Source organism: Pan paniscus, chromosome 10 (assembly GCF_029289425.2).
Source record: "Pan paniscus chromosome 10, NHGRI_mPanPan1-v2.0_pri, whole genome shotgun sequence".
Taxonomy (NCBI): Eukaryota; Metazoa; Chordata; class Mammalia; order Primates; family Hominidae; genus Pan; species Pan paniscus.
This window is the reverse complement of record NC_073259.2, coordinates 111965942-111984593: the sequence shown is the minus strand read 5'-3', so window position 1 is coordinate 111984593 and position 18652 is coordinate 111965942. Positions and strand designations below refer to the sequence as shown.

At 42.5% G+C, this 18652-nt stretch overlaps 1 protein-coding gene across 1 annotated transcript in view; it reads left to right on the top strand.

Moving 5' to 3' along the window:
• Positions 1–18652, top strand: part of LOC100980751 (putative tetratricopeptide repeat protein 41) — an 85958-nt gene that overhangs the window by 8241 nt on the left and 59065 nt on the right. Inside the window, 3 exon segments of the mRNA XM_008958010.3 lie at positions 5664–6669; positions 10249–10429; positions 15403–15626. Of these exon segments, the coding sequence (XP_008956258.3) occupies positions 5850–6669; positions 10249–10429; positions 15403–15626 (1225 nt within the window). The 5' untranslated portion in view covers positions 5664–5849.

Genomic DNA, 18652 nt, shown 5'->3' with positions numbered 1-18652 from the left:
CTTATAGACAAATAGAATAACTTCCTAAAATTGGAATGCTTGCTAAAAATACATGATTTGTTTTACAAGGCTTTGGCTATACACTGACAGATTGCCCCTAGGAAAGTTGTACAAACTTGCATTCTCATCAATTTACATTTTGAGCATAAGAATTTTTTTTTTTTTTTGAGGTTGGGTCTCACTCTGCTGCCCACGCTGGAGTGCAGTGGCATAATCTTGGCTCACTGCAGCCTCTGCCTCCTGGGTTCAAGCAGTTTTTCCATCTCAGCCTCCTGAGTAGCTGGGACTACAGGCACGCGCCACCAGGCCTGGCTAATCTTTGTATTCTTTGGTAGACACGGGGTTTCGCCTTGTTAGCCAGGATATAAGAAGCTTTTTAAAAAAGAAAAAATACAACTAGGGGCTGTCAGGGGTAAAATTACTAAAATGATACTAAAATGATTGTGGGGTGGGGGTGAGGTGGGATTTGAATATAGAAGTTTCTAAGCCTTGAAATGTTGTAAGAAATTCCTGAAAAAGGTCAGAGGCATTTTTGACCAGGTAATAGATTTTCTTATAACTTTTAGTTATAAAGAGCTATGATAAATACAGTGATATTACTGAGGCTGCTTCATCGCAAAATATGAATTCAGACATTTGCACCAGAAATAATATTAACAACAATAATAGGAATAGCAAACATTTATTGAGAACTTTGTGTAGATCTTGCAGATTCTAAAATGTATATTAGGCCGGGTGCAGTGGCTGACGCCTGTAATCTCAGCACTTTGAGAGGCCGAGGCGGGCAGATCACAAGGTCAGGAGTTCGAGAGCAGCCTGACCAACATGGTGAAACCCCATCTCTACTAAAAATACAAAAATTAGCCAGGTGTGCCAGGTGTGGTGGCGCGTGCCTGTAATCCCAGCTACTCAGGAGGCTGAGGCAGGAGAGTTACTTGAACCCAGGAGGCAGAGGTTGCAGTGAGCCAGGATCACGCCACTGCACTCCTGCCTGGGCGACAGAGCGAGACTGTCTCAAAAAATAAACAAATTAAGTAAAATGTATATTAAACAGTGATAGCTTGATTGAGAAATCTGTTGGGAAGGATATTTCTTAATGAGAAGTCTACCTTCACAGTGTTAAAAAAAAATTTAAAAGACAAAGGCTTATGAGGTGCTTATTATACAAGGCCTCATTTATTCCCATCTCACGGGTAAGGTCAGTATTCCAGATTTACAGCTGCAGAAACTGTGTCAGAGTCAGACCCTGAGGCAAGGTTTATATGACTCCGAAGTCCATGCTCAACCTCTGGGAGTGTACCCAATAAAGTAGGAGGTGCCACTGTGATGCCAGTTGCTGCTATCAGGTGGGCCAGGGTCAAAATATTAAATAACATTGACTCCCTCGTGCAAAAGTTGAACGCTTTCAATTCTGTTTCAGTCTTACTGATTATGAGAAGAGAAAGTCAGTTTGGTACACGTCTGTCTAAGTACATGTTCATCTTTCCCTTTCTAATGAAAAGAACTGTGTCTAACTAGAATTTAATTACATTGTTTTCTTTTTAATGCATTTATTTATTTATTTATTTAGAAAGGGCCTCTCTGTGTCACCCAGGCTAGAGCCCAGTGGTTCCATCATAACTCACTGCAGCCTGGACACCCCTGGGCTCAAGCAGTCCTCCCTCTTTGGCCTCCCGAAGTATTGGGATTACAGGCGTGAGCCATAACTCCTGGCCTTAATGCATTTATTTTTATAGCTACTGTCTATTTGTGCCATATAGGTGTTTTTTCCTCCACTTACAGTAATAATGAAATATTTCTAGTAATTTTTTTTTTTTTGAGATGGAGTCTTGCTCTGTTGCCCAGGCTGGAGTGCAGTGGCGTGATCTCAGCTCACTCTAACTTCTACCTCTCGGGTTCAAGTGATTCTCCTGCCTCAGCCTCCCAAGTAGCTGGGACTACAGGCATGTGCCACCACACCCGGCTAATTTTTTTGGTATTTTTGCAGTGAATTGGTCTGAGCTTGGACCTTCGATCTGTATACTATGCTGTCTCCCATATTTAGCGGTGTTTTATTCACATTGCTATTATTATGGTCTATAACTACTTTTTTTCTTTTTTCACTTAAACATTTTCCTCTTGCTATATAGTTCTCGGATTTTTAAAAATAATCAACTTTATTTTGATATAATTTACATTAAATAAAATGCACCTGTTTGAAGTGTTCAACTGCTAAACTTTGATGAATATCTACACCTGTGTAACCACCACTATAATTAGGATACAGAACATTTCCATCATTCCAAAGAGTTTGCTTGTGCTCCTTTCCATTTATAGTATTTCCTCCCCAAACCTTCTCCAGCTAACAAATGAGCTGCTTTCTGTCATCATTTTTTTTACTTTCTCTTTGACCTATGAGTTATTTTTATATGCATTATTATGTAATGTAATGTCACTCTCTATTCCTAATAGTAGTCCTTATTCTGCAGTCTGCTTTTTTTCTGAATAATAATATAGGCCCTTTAGTTTACTTTTAAATAGTGTTTGCATGGTATATCTTTTTCCAACCTTTTACTTTTATTTTGTCTATCTCTTTATATTTACAGTAGATTTCTTCTAGGCAGCATGCAGTGGGGTCTTTCTTTTTAAATCTTATCTCCTAATCTCTCCCTTTAAGGGAGGGATTTACATCTAGTTTAATTATTGATGTTATGGGATTTCAATCTGCCATCTTGCTATTTGTTTTTTATTTGTCCCATCTGGTTATTTTTCTCTTTCTCGGCATTCTTTTGCACTAATTGATTATTTTCAATGATTCCAATTGATCTCTCCTATTGACTTATTAGTTATGTTTCTTCTTAAAATTTGTATTAGTTGCTATAGGGTTTACAGTGTTTACCCCCACTTTTTTTTTTCCCCGAGATGGAGTCTTGCTCTGTTACCCAGGCTGGAGTGCAGTGGTGCCATCGTGGGTCACTGCAACCTCCACCTCCTGGGTTCAAGCAATTCTCCTGCCTCAGCCTCCCAAGTAGCTGGGATTGCAGGTGCGCACCACCACACCCAGCTAATTTTTGTATTTTTAGCAGAGACGGGGTTTCACCATGTTAGCCAGGCTTGTCTCAAACTTCTGACCTTGTGATCTGCCTGCCTCGACCTCCCAAAGTGCTGGGATTACAGGCGTGAGCTACTGTGCCTGGCCTCTGAAGAACTTCTTTTAACATTTCTTATTGCACAGGCCTTCTGGAAGTCAATTTACTCAGTTTTGTTTGTCTGAAAAAGTCTTCAGTTTTCCTTCATTTTTATAGACATTTCACCTGATATATAATTCTGGGTTGACCATTTTTTTCTCCCAGTTGGTACTTTAAAGAATTCACTTGGCTGGTGCAGTGGCTCACACCTGTAATCTCAACACTTTGGAGACCAAGGTGGTAGGATTGCTTGAAGCCAAGAGTTTGAGACTAGCCTGGGCAACAAAGCGAGACCCTGTCTCTACAAAAAAAAAAAAAAAAAAAACAGATTATAAAACAAAGAATTCACTCAATTATCTTCCTTGTTTCTCTGTGTGATGTGTCTAGGTGTTTTATTATTATTTTTCTTTTTATCTTTTTTTTTTTTTTGTATTTATGCTGCTTGGGTTTCTCTGACTTTCTTGGATTTGTGGTTTGATGTCTTTCATTATTTTTGAACATTCAAGCCATTTCCCTCCCCGCCCAGCTATGTCTTCTGCCTCATTCCCTCTTTTCTCCTTCCAGTACTTCAATTATATCTATTTGGAGTAGATGAAGTTGTTCCCATAGTTCTTGGGAGTTTGGTGGTTGTTTTCCTCTCTCTTTCTTTTCCTCTTTGCATTTTAGTTTGGATTTCTGTTGTCCCATCTTCACGTTTTCTGATTCTTCTGCTGTGTTTAGTTTTCTAGAAAGCCTGATGAAGGAATTCAACTCTGATACCATGTTTTTTCTTTGTAATGTTTTCATTTGAGTCTTTCTCATAGTTTTCATCTCTTTGCTGAAACTTTACATCTATTTATGCATGTTTTACATATTTTCCACTAGCTTTTTTTTTTTTCTTTCTTTTTTTTTGAGATGGAGTTTTGCTCTTGTTGCCCAGGCTGGAGTGCCATGGTGCGATCTTGGCTCACTACAGCCTCCACCTCCTGGGTTCAAGCAATTCTCCTGCCTCAACCTCCTAAGTAGCTGGGATTACAGGCACACACCGCCTCCTCACCCAGCTAATTTTGTATTTTTAGTAGAGATGGGTTTCACCATGTTGGCCAGGCTGGTCTCAAACTCCTGGGATTATAGGTGTGAGCCACCTATGCCCGGCCCTCCACTAGCTTTTTTTAACCTATTATTCATAGCTATTTAAAACTTATCTGAAGTTTCCATTATTTGACTCATCTCTGAGTGTGGTTCTGTTTATATATCTATTGATAAAGGACTGGTAGTGAGTAAAATAGGAATGACCTTTGATCACAGGGGAATAGGAGAAGGTAGAATCTGCAAGGGCCAGTAATCTATCTTGAGCCTCTGACATGGCTGGTGAGGCGTCTATTTATAAAACCCTCCTAGCGTCTATTCTGCCATCTTTCCGAATTTTTTTTTTAAATAGTGTGAGATTGTGGTTTAAATTACTCTTTTCTAAATTGCCACCTGTTTATTACAGTACTGCTTATTACATAGGTGTTTCCCACCCACCAATTTTATAGTGTCTGCATGACCTAGGGTCTTATCTTTATACTATGGTGGCATCATACTGTATGTGTTCTGGAGTAAGACTGACCCACGTTTAGATCCTGGCTCTCCACTTCCCAGCTAACTGACTTTGGATGTCCTGTTTATCCTGTCTGCACTTGTGTTTCTTCATTCATAAAGTAGGGTGGTAATCCTAGCTATCATAGGATTGTCAGGACAATTCCATGCAAAGGGTTAACACTTTTTAAAAAGGTACTGCATTATTATATTGTTGTCAGGTGATCTTGATGAAAAATTGCTGTATAATGTGATATGTTTTTCCACAAGTGAAAGCAATAAATATAACCAAAGAAAAGCTACATTTGGCATGGAAATGAGTTGTATCAAGAAAAACCTCATAGAACTAGGTTGTTACCATATTTTTTTTTTCTGAGCTCTTGCAAGCATAGCTATGACATTGTCGGAGGGTGTATGTTTTTCCATTAGCTCAGTGGAATTTAATTCATGGAGGTGAGTGGAGTGTTGTATGAGCCTGCACAATATAAGACTAAAAAAATTCCCTGAACTCTCCCAGGTTCTTAGATCCAGACTTCCTTGCCTCTCAGCTGCCAGCTGCTTTCAGTCTACGGTCTTTGTTCCTCCTGTCCTGACTTCATCTTCATACCTGCTTTCATTCTTGCTTCTGGTCACAGTCATAGGTCTTCCTTGGCTTGTTCTGCTCTTAAAGACATTGAGTTCCTTTTCTGGGTTTGTTTTCCTTTTCACACTATCAGCAAGTGCCCTTGCATAACGTCCAAAATCATAGGGGACAGAAGTAGCAGCTGGCCGCAGGGACACTGAGAAGGTAGAATGGGAGGCTCGGGGAAAGATGGGGAGGCCTCTGGCCTGTGCCCACTTGCCTTCTGGTTCTCAGTTCTTCAGCAAAAGCTTTGGAAGAACAGGGGAGACATGCACTGCCTGTAATCCTAAAATGAATGTTTTTTTCTTTTTCAGTCCTAACTTAAACTGGATTGTTTTTCAACTCTGATCTGTCCCCTGGTTGGCATCTCTCACCTTCCAATACCGATAAGAAACAATTTTCAAGGAAGATTTCCACCTGTTCATAGCAAACATAACTGGGAGGAAGATTAGAAACAGTGGGGGTCGGTGGCTGTGCTAGGATGAAAATTGTGATATTTTATGCATAGTGTTGTCCCCAAGCAAAGAGAAATGAGCCAGAAGACAAATGAGAATGTAGAAAGGTATACCCAATTCCTTCAAAAGCCCCAGAAACCCATTCAGCCTTACATCTGCTCTATTCTGAATGATTTTCAAGAAGAGAGAGACATTTTGGCAAACAACATCTTCCCTCAGCTTAATGAACTCTGCAATTCCCGGGGCACATATTTCAAAGCCGTGGACCTGAGTTGGTCAGCATTAAAGGCCCTGAAATCCTTACCCACCCACCTGTTTAGACAGTATTCTTGTCTTCACTCCCAACGTCTGAAGCTCTGCCTTGACTATGTGAACAGCTGCTTTCCCTTTTTCATCTGCATGCTGGGTCAGACGTATGGAGACTTCCTCCTTGACTACTCACATTTCATGACCTCCAAAGTGACTCGCTTGTCAAGCTTATCCAAAGTAGAACAGAATCTCTATGTTGCTGCCAAAAACGGTTATCCTTGGGTTCTGGAGAACCCCAACTGCAGTCTGACGGAGTTTGAGCTAATCCAAGCAGCATTTCTGAATGAATCTCAATTTCAGTATTTTTACTTTAGGACTGGAACCACACTGCTGAAGGCTTTAGATGATGAGGAAAGGGGAGAGAGGCTACCCTGAAGTTCTTCAACAAACGAAGAGGAAACATTGAGGATTGGAAAGCTTAAGGCCAAGATTATTAGTAAAGGGCTCCCTGTGAGATTTTATAGTGATCTCCACGAGTTGGGTGAGCTGGTTTTCAAGGACTGGTCAGTTGTGATAGAAAAACTTCATCCAGCCACTTTAATGATTGAAAATATAGGTTAGTAAATATAGAGATAACTAAGTCCATTATCAACATAAAGGTAATGTTTTTATAGGTCTTCCTTGTGAAAGGAATTTTTAAATGATTGCAAATATTCCTTAAGCATTTAAAAATTATTATTGTGTTCTTGTGACATGTATTTTTCCACTTTGAAGATTTTTGCAACTGAAAATAAGAGCAAGTAATGAGTCAGTCATGGAAGATTGTTTAGGGGGTTAAGGAGCTCAGAGAAGACCCAAAATATCTGGCCGTTAAGTGAGTCTAGAGCAGTGGTTCTCAACCAGGGGCGATTTTGCTCCTTCAAGGGACATTTGGTCAAGTCTGAAAACATTTATGATTGTCACGATTTGGGGAGAGCTACTGGCATCAGCGATACTGACAAGCATCCTACAGTGCACAGGACAACCCCCATAATAAACAATTACCCAAAATTCAGAAATACTGAGCCAAGAGGAAGAGAATCAACTTTTATTAATTTTCTGGTGCTTTGGTTATGCTATTACATTTAATCTTCAAGGTTTAACCCTGCTAGGTAGGTATTATAATTCCGATTCTGTAAATGAGCAAATGAAAGCTGCTGTGTAGCAGTGAAATGACTTACCAATGTCACATAACTAGTGAGGGACCAATCCAGGATTTGAACTCAGGTCTCTCTGACTCTAAAATCTATGCCTGCTCCTTTTCACCTTTTTTTTTAAAGTATGATTCATGGATTGGCAGCCTCAGCATCACCTAGTAGCTTGTTAGAAAGGTAGAATCTTGAGCTCCATTCCAGGTCAACTGAATTAAAATTTGCAGTTTAACAAGATGACTAGGAGCTTTACATGTATGTTAAAGTTTGAGAAGCATTGCCTGACATCATATTGCCTCTAAATGAAATGATTACCATTATTTTTGGAAATAATGTCCTGTGGACATGTACCAGATTAAAAAGGGAAGAGTCTGTCGCCTAGACAGACTTCAGGAGGGATCTGTGATGATAATATGAAAAATAGACTATATGAAAATTATGTAAAACTGTATGAAAAATATAATGTTTATATGCCTATGTGTGTCCTGGGGGTAGGAGGATGGCCTGTGTCTTTGATCAGATTCTCAAAAGGCTTAATGACCCCAAAAGATTATAAATTACTGATGAAAGGGCCCAATTAACATGGGGATGGAAAATGGTGGCAGGTGGTACAGTCTCAAATGCTTTCAGGGACCAGGCACACAATAGTCCTTGTAATGTGATAGGGAGCAGATGGATCTGTACTGAACAGGAGAGTCATTTGAATTCAGTGTGGGTGGTGGTGGTGAAGACAAACCTCTGCAGGCTAGACAAAACTCTGCCTAGAAGCCAAATCATCTGGACCCTGGAAAAAGAACATTGTATCAGTTCCAACTCTTTTGGTTGCAGGTGACTCAAACTGATTTTAACGAAAAGGGAATTTATTAGCTTATATAACTAAAAAGGCCAGGATTAAGTCTGACTCAGCTCAGGCTTCATTCAGTTGCTCAAATGATGTTACCAGACCCTCGTCTCTGACTACTTCTCAGCCTGGCCCTGCTGTCCTGATGTTAGCTCAGCTCCTTAGCTTCTCTATCGTGAAGGAAGAGGAAGATGGGCCATAGCAGCTCCAGGTTCAAGTCCAGCAGAAATGGCTCAAAGTCCTAGCATTCCTAGCATTGAGTCTTTCTGGCTCTGATTAGCCTGACCTGGGCCATATGCTTGCATTTGATTCAATCACTGGGTGTCAAGGGAATGTGATGCTCTGATTGGCTAATTCCGGGTCACAGGCCACTTCTGGAGCTGCAAGTGGAGTTAGACTCCTTGGAATAATATGAACTGAGAGTTGGGATGGGTGGCTCCCCGATGATAATCCAGGGCTGTTACTGAAACTAGGGTAGGGTGGTTGGATGTTGAGCAGCTAAAAATAACCTACATATTTATGACAGGCTTGGGGTTTTAGAATCTGACAGACAGGTCGTTGGATCTTGTATTTTTCAGCTCCTAGTTATGTGACCTTGAGTGCATTACTTAGTGTTGGTAAACCATTGTTTTTTCTTCCATAAAATTGGTTAACATTAACCACTTTGAGAGTAATTATGTAAACCACTAAAAACAGCACCGGACACATATCAGGCACAGAGTTAATAACTAGTGAGAATGAATAATAACAAGTGGGTTCGATAAGAATATATACATTTGGTTAAAGTCAGAAATGTGGTTAATATTAATATTCTTTTACTAATCTTAACCTGAACTGCATCTATTGATTAATATTCACTAATGTGTTCAAGAATATAGCCTTTCTGTGTTTTGGGGTTAAGGTCATATTATTTCTCCATAGTATTCTCCTTAGTCTTTGATTTTGGATATTACTGAAAGGTTAGCTTGTTTTAGACTTTATTCTTGAATGTATATATGTGGTCTAAATGTCTGAATTAGAAGGCATGGAATGGATGGATTATTTAAAAAATAATCCTTCCTTGCTTTAGAGGGAAGCCTTAAATTCTTTCTCTTTTGGTTCTTCAATGCTCTTTAATCACCTAGGTAGCTCCAAAATCTCATAGTCCGCAGTTAGGGTAGTGATAGGCCATTTGGGCAGCTGGTAGTTATTGTAAGACAATGTAGAACTATCAGTTGACACTCTTGACCCATAGAAGTAATTTTGAGGTCCTTGAAGATCCCTGAGACTATTGGATGAGGTTCAGGGTTCGTGCAAGAGGACTGTTAGACTGTGAGGTCATCCAGATTCTGTCTAAGATCTTGAAACTTGAAGCTGACCTTGGCCAGCTTGTGGATCCTCCAGGTCTATTCTGGTCCTGTCTGAGTCCTGGGGCAGCCCTGTTAACTATGAAGGTACAATGTGAGTATTTTGGGAACTTACCAGGCTAAACTATCTGGTGTTCCTTTTCCTGCATGTGTTGATAACAGCCTTTACTCCTAAACCAACAAACATAGGGAATATGGGTATCTCCAGAGACAGGAGGGCATTTTGGGAGCCCAGAACACCCTGACTTTTATTAGGCAATGAATTTAGAATTGCAGTAAATTAAAACTGGAAGAAACTTTAGAAAGTATCCATTGTCTGGCCCCTCCCCCTTATTTTATCAGAGAGTTTAAAAAACTTGCCCAATGGCAGAGCTGCAGCTATACCCATGGTTGTTATCCTTATTAGGGCATTTGTCCTAAAAATATACCCCACTTGCTCAACCTCTGTCATAGATAGACACACATACATACCTCACAAGACTGGATTAGATAACTTCCTACTTCACTAACAGTTTGAAAAAATGACCTGCATTATATAGCAAGCCTAATTTTTTTGCCCTTGTCATTCTGAGGTCATGAAATAACTTGGAATCCTAAGTAGGATTCTATGTACAAATAGCAGAAGAAAGGTTCAATTGTTTTCCTGTAGTTTTCTTTCATTAGTATACTGAATGGGCTGTGAAATCTGGAATATTTCACAAACAGAAGGTGATATAGATACAGAGAGATACCTTCCTGGGCATTTGTAATAACATGTAGAATCGAAAATGTGAAACTACTAATCTAAGTTATTAAAACTTATCTTTTTCACTATCAAGACTACAAGCACAGCTTTGAACGTTTCTATCACGAAGAGTTTACTGAGAAGTGAAAGCAAATGTTTGTTATTTCCAAGGAGTCAGATAGGACCTTTGAAATCTTGGAAAAATTTGCCTTAAAGGATGTGGAACTTGATTTTAACAATGTGGCAGCAAATTCCAGTTTAGATTCTGTCCCCAGGTAAGATGTCAAGAAATTCTAAGCTCAGGCAGAACAGCCTGACTTTGGTAAACGCAGTCCCCCAAACTTGGAATGCCTTTTCCAACTTTCCCCATTCTATGCTCATCCCTTCAAGCAAGAGAGACCCCCTAAAAGCCAGCCAGGGGTTAGAATTTTCTTATCAGATGTCACTCTGCACTTGCAAAATTTTTCTGATGTTTCACATAGTTTCCTCCAGTATCCTCAAGAAGATTAGACACTTCCAGAGTGCAGGGAACCACCTTCTTTTTTCTCCCATACATCAAAGGTGGTCTAAGTAATTTTTGAGAATGATGGAGTGACTTTAAAGAGAAGAAATTAGGCCAGGTGTGGTGGCTCACACCTGTAATCCCAGCACTTTGGGAGGCGGAGGCAGGTGGATCACGAGGTCAGGAGATTGAGACCATCCTGGCTAACATGGTGAAACCCCGTCTCTACTAAAAATACACACAAAAAATTAGCTGGACGTGGTGGCGGGCGCCTGTAGTCCCAGCTACTTGGGAGGCTGAGGTGAGAGAATGGTGTGAACCCAGGAGGCGGAGCTTGCAGTGAGCCGAGATCATGCCACTGCACTCCAGCCTGGGTGACAGAGCGAGACTCCGTCTCAAAAAAAAAAAAAAAAAAAATTAGATTAGGAAATATGAATAACGCATCTGCTTAATATTGTGTAATTTACAAAGAGCTTCCACATGTATCATCAGCTCATTATTAATTACATTCAGATATTCATCTAGCACTTATGAAAATGATATGGACCATATTATTTCTGTTTGTTTGTAAAGAATCAGGTTATCTTGAGCTGGGCACGGTGGTGTATGCCTGTAATCCCAGCTAATCAGGTGAGGCGGGAGGATCCCTTGTGCCCAAGAGTTTGAGCCCAGCCTGGGTAACATAGTGGGACTCCATCTCTAAAGAAAAAAACAGGTTATCTTACTCAACATATGCACTCCTTCATTGTTTTATCCAGTATACTCTACAATAAAACCTCCATATCTTTCTCACCCTGGGTGGTGAAATACCGTGTTCACCACCCACAGGCATTAGGAAGCTGAGGCCAGCAGTGAGAGAGCTGGGGTTACCCGTGGTATCCCTCCCAGTCTCATCATTGGAAGTGGGGAGGTTCTTAGGATAGCTTTATTTTTTCCATTCTCATTTTCCAGCTCTTAAACCTTGCATCTCATGTGTCCTGTGAGAGATTTGTGCTTTGAAATAAAACTGCAGTGCTGGGATGGCTAAGGGCTGTTTTTCACCGTTGCTGTCCCAGGTTCAGAACCTACTGGTTTAGTTCATTCAGGGACAGGGCTACCAACATTCTTGTGGTTCTGGGAACCCATGCCAAGAGGAAGACAATTTATTCAGTTAATACAACATGGTGCTCAGTCAATATTTTCAGACTACAGGAGAAACATGTAGGTCATGTGTTAAGAATATTAGATTTAAGTAGACAAATTCTTAGAGACAGAAAGTTGTTTAGTGCCTATTGGGGGAAGAGGGTGGTGAAAGAAATGGAGAATGATCCTTAGTGGGTACAGTTTCTTTTTGGGGGTGCTGAAAAATGTTCTGGAATTAGATGGCAGTGATGCTTGTACAACCTTGTGAATATACTGAAAACCATGGAAGGGTACACTTTAAAATGGTGAATTTTTTAGTATGTGAATTATTTCTCACTTAGGTTATAATTTTAAGTGTTTCAGAGTGGATGAGAAATGTAATAAATTTTATTGCAATTGAACAACTCAAATTATTGTGCTCAGTAAAAATATAACAAATAAGCCCTTTTATATTAGATACATGAAAACATTCAGGGCCTTGTTTGCTTTGCCATTTGGAAACAATGCTCTCTACCTTAAGTTCCTGAATAGTGTGTGTAGGTCAATAGAAAAGGAAAGTTCTTTTCAGGTTTCAAAGCATTGTCTTAATAACCAACTATATAGATCAATAGGATCCTTTTTTTTTTCTCATTTCGAAAGGAACCACAGATTACTTTGCAAAATGAAATGTTCTTTTTGTTCGTGAGAAGAAATTTAAGACCCTACCCCTGATTATGTGGATGTCTCTTATTGCAGCGTTCCTTCATTTATTTTACCTGCTAGATACAAGAACTGTTCTAGAGATGGGATATGGCAGTGAACAGAAGAAACAAATCTCTGCCTCTACAGAGCTTGCATTGTGGAGACAGGCATGATAACTATGTGAAATATGTAGTATTCGTGAGATGCCTTCAAGTGCTGTGGAGGAAAAGGAAACACTGGAAGGAATTAGACCATCTGGTAGGGTGAGGGAAGCCCTCACTGAGACGGTGACATTGGGGTAACTACCAGAGATAGGTGAAGGAGCAAGCTATGCACATATGGATTGGAAGAGCATTCCAGACAGAGGTCATAGCAAACGTGGAGGCCCGGAGGCTGGAGAAATAGCAAAGAGGCCAGGCGGCTGGAAGAAAGTCAGCTGTAGGGTTGGTAGTAGGGGATGAGGTTGGAGATGCAATGGACAGCGGGGAGGATGTGGATCTTGTTTGGTCTTACAGGTCTTTGTAAGGACTTGGCTTTTACTGTACTACTTTTGAGCAGAGCAATAACCTGCTTACATGACTCCTTTTTTTGTGGGGGGGGGACAGGGTCTTGCTCTGTCTCTCAGTCCAGAGTGCAGTGGCACGATCCTAGCTCACTGCAGCCTCAAACTCCTGGGCTCAAGGGACCCTCCCACCTCAGACTCCCCAGCAGCTGGAACTACAGGTGCATGCCACCATGCCTGGCTAAATTTAAAAAAAAAAATTTTTTTTGAGACAAAAGTTATGTTGCCCAGTCTGCTGTCAAACTCCTGGGATCAAGCAGTCCTTCTGTCTTGGCCTCCCAAAGTGCTGGGATGACAGGCATGAGCTACCATGCCTGCCCTCTATGACATTTTGATGGACTCACTCACACTGCTTGGTTGAGACTGAAAGAGAGCAAAAGTGGAAGTAGGGCACAAAATCAAACCTGACCATTCAGATTTGATGGTGAAACCATTTCAGCAATAAGGCATTGATTCCAAACTCATACTAATGGAGATGGAATTATTATTTTATTATTAGTATTATCATTATTATTATTATTTGAGATGGAGTCTCGCTCTGTTGCCCAGGCTGGAGTGCAGTGGTGCAATCTTGGCTCACTGACAGCTCTGCCTCCCGGGTTTGTGCCATTCTCCTGCCTCAGCCTCTTGAGTAGCTGGGACTACAGGCGCCTGCCACCACACCCAGCTAATTTTGTTTTTGTATTTTTAGTAGACACGGGGTTTCACCAGGATGGTCTTGATCTCCTGACCTCGTGATCCACCCGCCTCAGCCTCCCAAAGCGCTGGGCTTACAGGCATGAGCCACTATGCCCAGCCATGGAGATGGAATTCTTATGAAGCAACTTCTAATGACACTGTTTTAGGTTTCTCTTTTTTAACGAATTTTCAGGCTGATTTTCTTCTTTGCTGAAGCCGAATGTCAGGTTTACTTATTTCATTCACTCACTGAACAAGTTATGGTCAGGCGTTGTGCAAGTCACTAAATATTCAATGGTGAATAAGGTGAGCCTGGAAACTATCCTCCTCATGGAACTTAACATCAGTGAAAAGTCACTAGACACGTATTTATTGAATGATAACTGTGTAAGGCACAAGGCCAGAGTGAATTTCATGGACCTGAGAATACTTTGCATATTCAGAAGCTTTTCAGTGAAAAAGAAAGCCACAGAACAAGTTGTGTTATGCTCCTGGCAGTTCAAAGAAATCATATTCATGCAGTATTACCAGCTAACACACCCCACCCAGTAGAAGACTCTCAGTGAGTCACTAACAATGATAATAATTTAGTTGATTTCTAATTTGGTGGTCATCAGGATTGAAGGGAATTCTTGGCATATGAATGCTTCCCTCCTCTCCCCTTCTCTCCCCTCCCCTCCTCTCCCTTCCCCTCCCCTCCCCTACTCTTCACCTCCTCTCCCCTGCCCTCCCCTCCCCTCCTCTTCCCCCTCCCCTCCTTTTCCCCTCCCTCCCCTTGCTCCTCCCCTCCCCCTCCCCTCCATCTGCTCCTCTCCCCCTTCCCCTCCCCTCTATCTCCTTCCCTCTGTCTCCTCCCCTCCCCCTCCCCCTTCCTTCCTTCTTCTTTCCCTCCCTCCTTCCCTCCCTCCCCCCCCTCTCTTTCTCTCTCCCTTTCTTTCCTTTCTTTCTTCTTCCTTCTTCCCTCCCTCCCTCCCTTCTTGTCTTCCTTCCTTCCTCCCTTCCGACAGAGTCTTGCTCTATTGTCCAGGCTGGAGTACAGTGGCATGATCTTGGCTCACTGCAACCTCCATCTCCCGATTCAAGCAATTCTCCTGCCTCTGCCTCCCAAGTAGCTGGGATTACAGGCACACACCACCACACCCAGCTAATTTTTGTATTTTTAGTAGAGACGGGGTTTTACCATGTTGGCCAGGGTGGTCTCAAACTCCTGACTTCAACTGATCTGCCCACCTAGGCCTCCCAAAGTGCCAGGATGACAAGCATGAGCCACTGCGCCTGGCAGTGCTTCAATTTCTGATGCTCTTCCAATATGATGTTACACGAAGGACCAGCCTGGCGTTGGTGGTGGTAACCCAAGGGAGGAGGAGCAAGCCAGATGCAAGGGCAGTGGACTAATGTGGTCGTTTCCCTCCCCAGGCCTTGGGACCTTTATGTAAACCTGGTTCTTACTGGACAGACCTAGGATTTGTCTAGCTGGAAGGGCCTTCCAAAGTTGCTGTCTCTACTCTTCTAGTTTTACACAGGACAAAGCTAAAGCCCAGAGGGTGAATGACTTCTTTGAAGCTGGCTGAGGCCAAAATTGAAACTAGAACTTTATCTTTTAGAAGGAAAATGTATGCAGGACAATTTTCTTTTCCTTCCTTCCTTCCTCTCCCCCTCCTTCCCTTCCTTGGTAAATATTCTTTACATTTTATTACCCTTTTATTTTTCAGAATAAATCCTACTCCAGCTTACAAGTCTATTTTGCTCTTGTCTGGAGAACACGGTTGTGGGAAGTCCACTCTGATTGCCAACTGGGTTAATTACTTCAAAAAGAAACATCCGAGCATGTTGTTGATTCCTCATTTTGTGGGCAGCACCTGTGAAAGCAGCTACATCATGTCTGTGATCCATGACTTCATCACGGAATTACAGTACAGAAACTACGGTGAGAGAGTCAGACTTACCATTCATTCAGGACATGTCAGGGCAGTTAGAAATGGGTGGCTCTCTCTTCTGCTCATGTGGCTGTTGTTCCCTTGCTCTGATCTAAACCCTGTATTGCCTCCCACATCTACCCACCTCTTCCCTCACAGAGCTAGGCTTCCTTCCTCCTGCCTGTCTCCTTCCTTCCTGCTTGCCTTCCTTCTTTCCTCCTTCCTTCCTTCCTCCCTTCCTTCCTGCTTGCCTGCCTTCCTTCCTTCCCTCCTTTCTTCCTTCCTTCCTCCCTTCCTTCCCTCCCTCCTTCCTTCCTTCCTTTCTCCCCTCCTTCCTTCCTTTCTTCTGCCTCCCTCCCTCCCTCCTTCCCTCCCTCCCTCCCTCCTTCCTTCCCTCCCTCCTTCCTTCCCTCCCTCCTTCCTTCCCTCCCTCCTTCCTTCCCTCCCTCCTTCCTTCCCTCCCTCCTTCCTTCCCTCCCTCCCTCCTTCCTTCCTTCCTTCCCTCCCTCTGTCCCTTTCTTCTTCCCTCTCTCCCTCCCTTCCTTCTCCCCTTCCTCCCTTCCTCCCTCTCCCTCCCCCCCTTCTCCTCCATCCCCCTCCTCCTCTCTCTTTCTTTTTTCTTTCTTTCACCAAACATTACTTGAGTACCTTTCTGTGCCAGGGCACTATTCTAGGCAGTGGAGATACAATAGTGAACAAAATGGACACCAGTTTTTACCTCATGGAGTTTTCATGTTATTAGGGGAGGGAGGAGGACAAAGAATTAACTGTCACTAAATAAGAGACTTTTCGATAATGGTAAGTTCTATGAAGAAACCCAAAGCAGAGAAAGAGGTAGGCAGGATGTGTAGGAACTCTTAGGATTTTAAATAGATTATTCTGGGGAATCTCACTGAGGAAGGGACAATTAAATACATCACTGAAAGAGAGGAGGGAGGGAACCAGGCGGGTGTCTCGGGAACAGCACTGTTGGAGGAAGCAAGTGCCAGGCCCTGGGTGGGACATGCCTCTCTACTACTGCTGCCCTACTCAATTCAATAACCATGTATTGAGCAGGTTCATTCTCTCATTTACTCACTCATGCATTACAGAATATTTATCGGTTGCCTGTTCTGTGCTGGACACTCTTCCCAGTTCTGGGAATAGAAGAGTAAGTCAGGCAAATAAGGTCATAGCCCCCATAGATGTTATGTCCTAGTTGACAACGGTAGATAACAAATAAATAGGAAACATGTCAAATAATTATTAGTGCCATGCAGTGTGATGTGATAAGGTGCCAGGGTGGCTATTTGAGCAGTCAGGGACTATGTCTCTGTCTGAGGGCAACTCTAGCTGCCATATCAACTGAATCTCATTTCAGTGGCTTCTCAAAGGGAAGCTTATTTCTTACTCATATAAACAGTATAATATGGGGTCCCTAGTTAGGTAACAAGTCACTTTCCTCCATGTGGTGACTTGGAGACACAGGCTTTCTTTCCATATTAAGGCTATGTCATCCCCTGGGGCCTCAGAGCCCTCCACTTGTGTTAGGGGGAGGGGAAAGAGTGGAAAACACATCTGTTCCTCAGAAGTCTCAGACTGGAAGGGATTCATAGCCACCTCCACACCCATTCTTTTGACAAGCACTTGGCCACACTGGGCCCACATGGCCACACTGGGAACTGAGCAGGGATAGAACAGTAACCCCGCCCTGTGGAAGGGGGAGCATGGGCTTTTGTGGAACAGGTAGCCATCCTCTCTGCTACTTTCTCTGTGGAGATCTCATGGACACGAAGGTAGCAGCCATGTGGAAACCAGGAGAAAGAACATTCCAGGCGAAGAAAACAGCTCAGGTCATACAGCTTCTCAGCTGGAAAGCAAGTTGAATGACTTAGAGAGGGAAAGAGAGCCGGTGTGGCTGGGTGGCAATGGACTGCAGGAGGGGAAGGTGGGGCCACTCTGGGCTTTGCAGGCCATAACATTAGGTTTGGATTCTATTAAGTGCAGTGGGAGGCCAGTGGAGGGTTTTAAGCAGGGGAATGACATGATTCGATTACTATTTTTAAAAGACCAAAATCAATCTGGTGTGTGGAAAATGTGTGTAAGGGGACAAGCATGAGGCAGAGACAGGTGTTAGAGACTACTGTAATAGTCCAAGCCAGAGATGACAGTGGCTCAGAGAGGACAATAGCAGTGGAGGTGGAGGGTTTTGGGTGGATTGAGGATTTGCTGATGAATTGAATGTGTGGGTTGGAGGAAAGGGAGGAATTGAGAACTCCTAGCTTTTGGCTTTAGGAAGCTACATGGGTGGCGAGGGCTGTTGACTGAGATGGGCCAGCATTGGTGGGGCGGTGGAGGGGAAGCAGGTTTTGAGGGAAATGTAGTTCTGCTTTGGGCACATGATATTTAAGTCGCCAGGTGTGGGCCAACATGTAATCACAATCGTGTGGGACCTGTATTGTGCCTGACTGTGCTAGGAGCAGCTAGGGAGTCTGACCACTTGCGTTCAAACCTTGTCTCACTACTTATTAGCCGTGTGACCCTGGGTGAGTTATTTTAACCCTCTGTGGCTCAGTTTTCCTATTTGTAAAAAGTGGGCAATAATAATTATTTTTAAAATGTGCCTTACAGGTAGTTGACAAGATTAACTGAGATAAAGTATGAAAGACCAAGGCTCTTAGTAAGCATTGGCATATAGTAAGCGTTGATAAATCTTAGCTATTACTATTGTTAGGCGCCTGCTGTGTATTTCCATGTTTGCATGTGTCTGACTTTGCTTGCTTTTGGGAATTCATCTCTTGTCATGCAGGGACACGTACCCATGTGTGCCTTTGGGCCCTAAGTGAGTATGTGGGTGCCCAGGGTGAGTTTTGATGGGTGTATCTTATCTCTATAAAAGGGTACAGGGATTTGAGTTTCTTTCTGTGCATGTGGTGGGTGTCTGTGAGTAAACAGAGGGAAGAACACGTGTGGATGAGGTCTTTATGGTTGCATTTCTCAGGGCATATAAAATGGATAAAGTCAAAATCAGTAGAAGCAGGTGTGACTGTGTCTACAC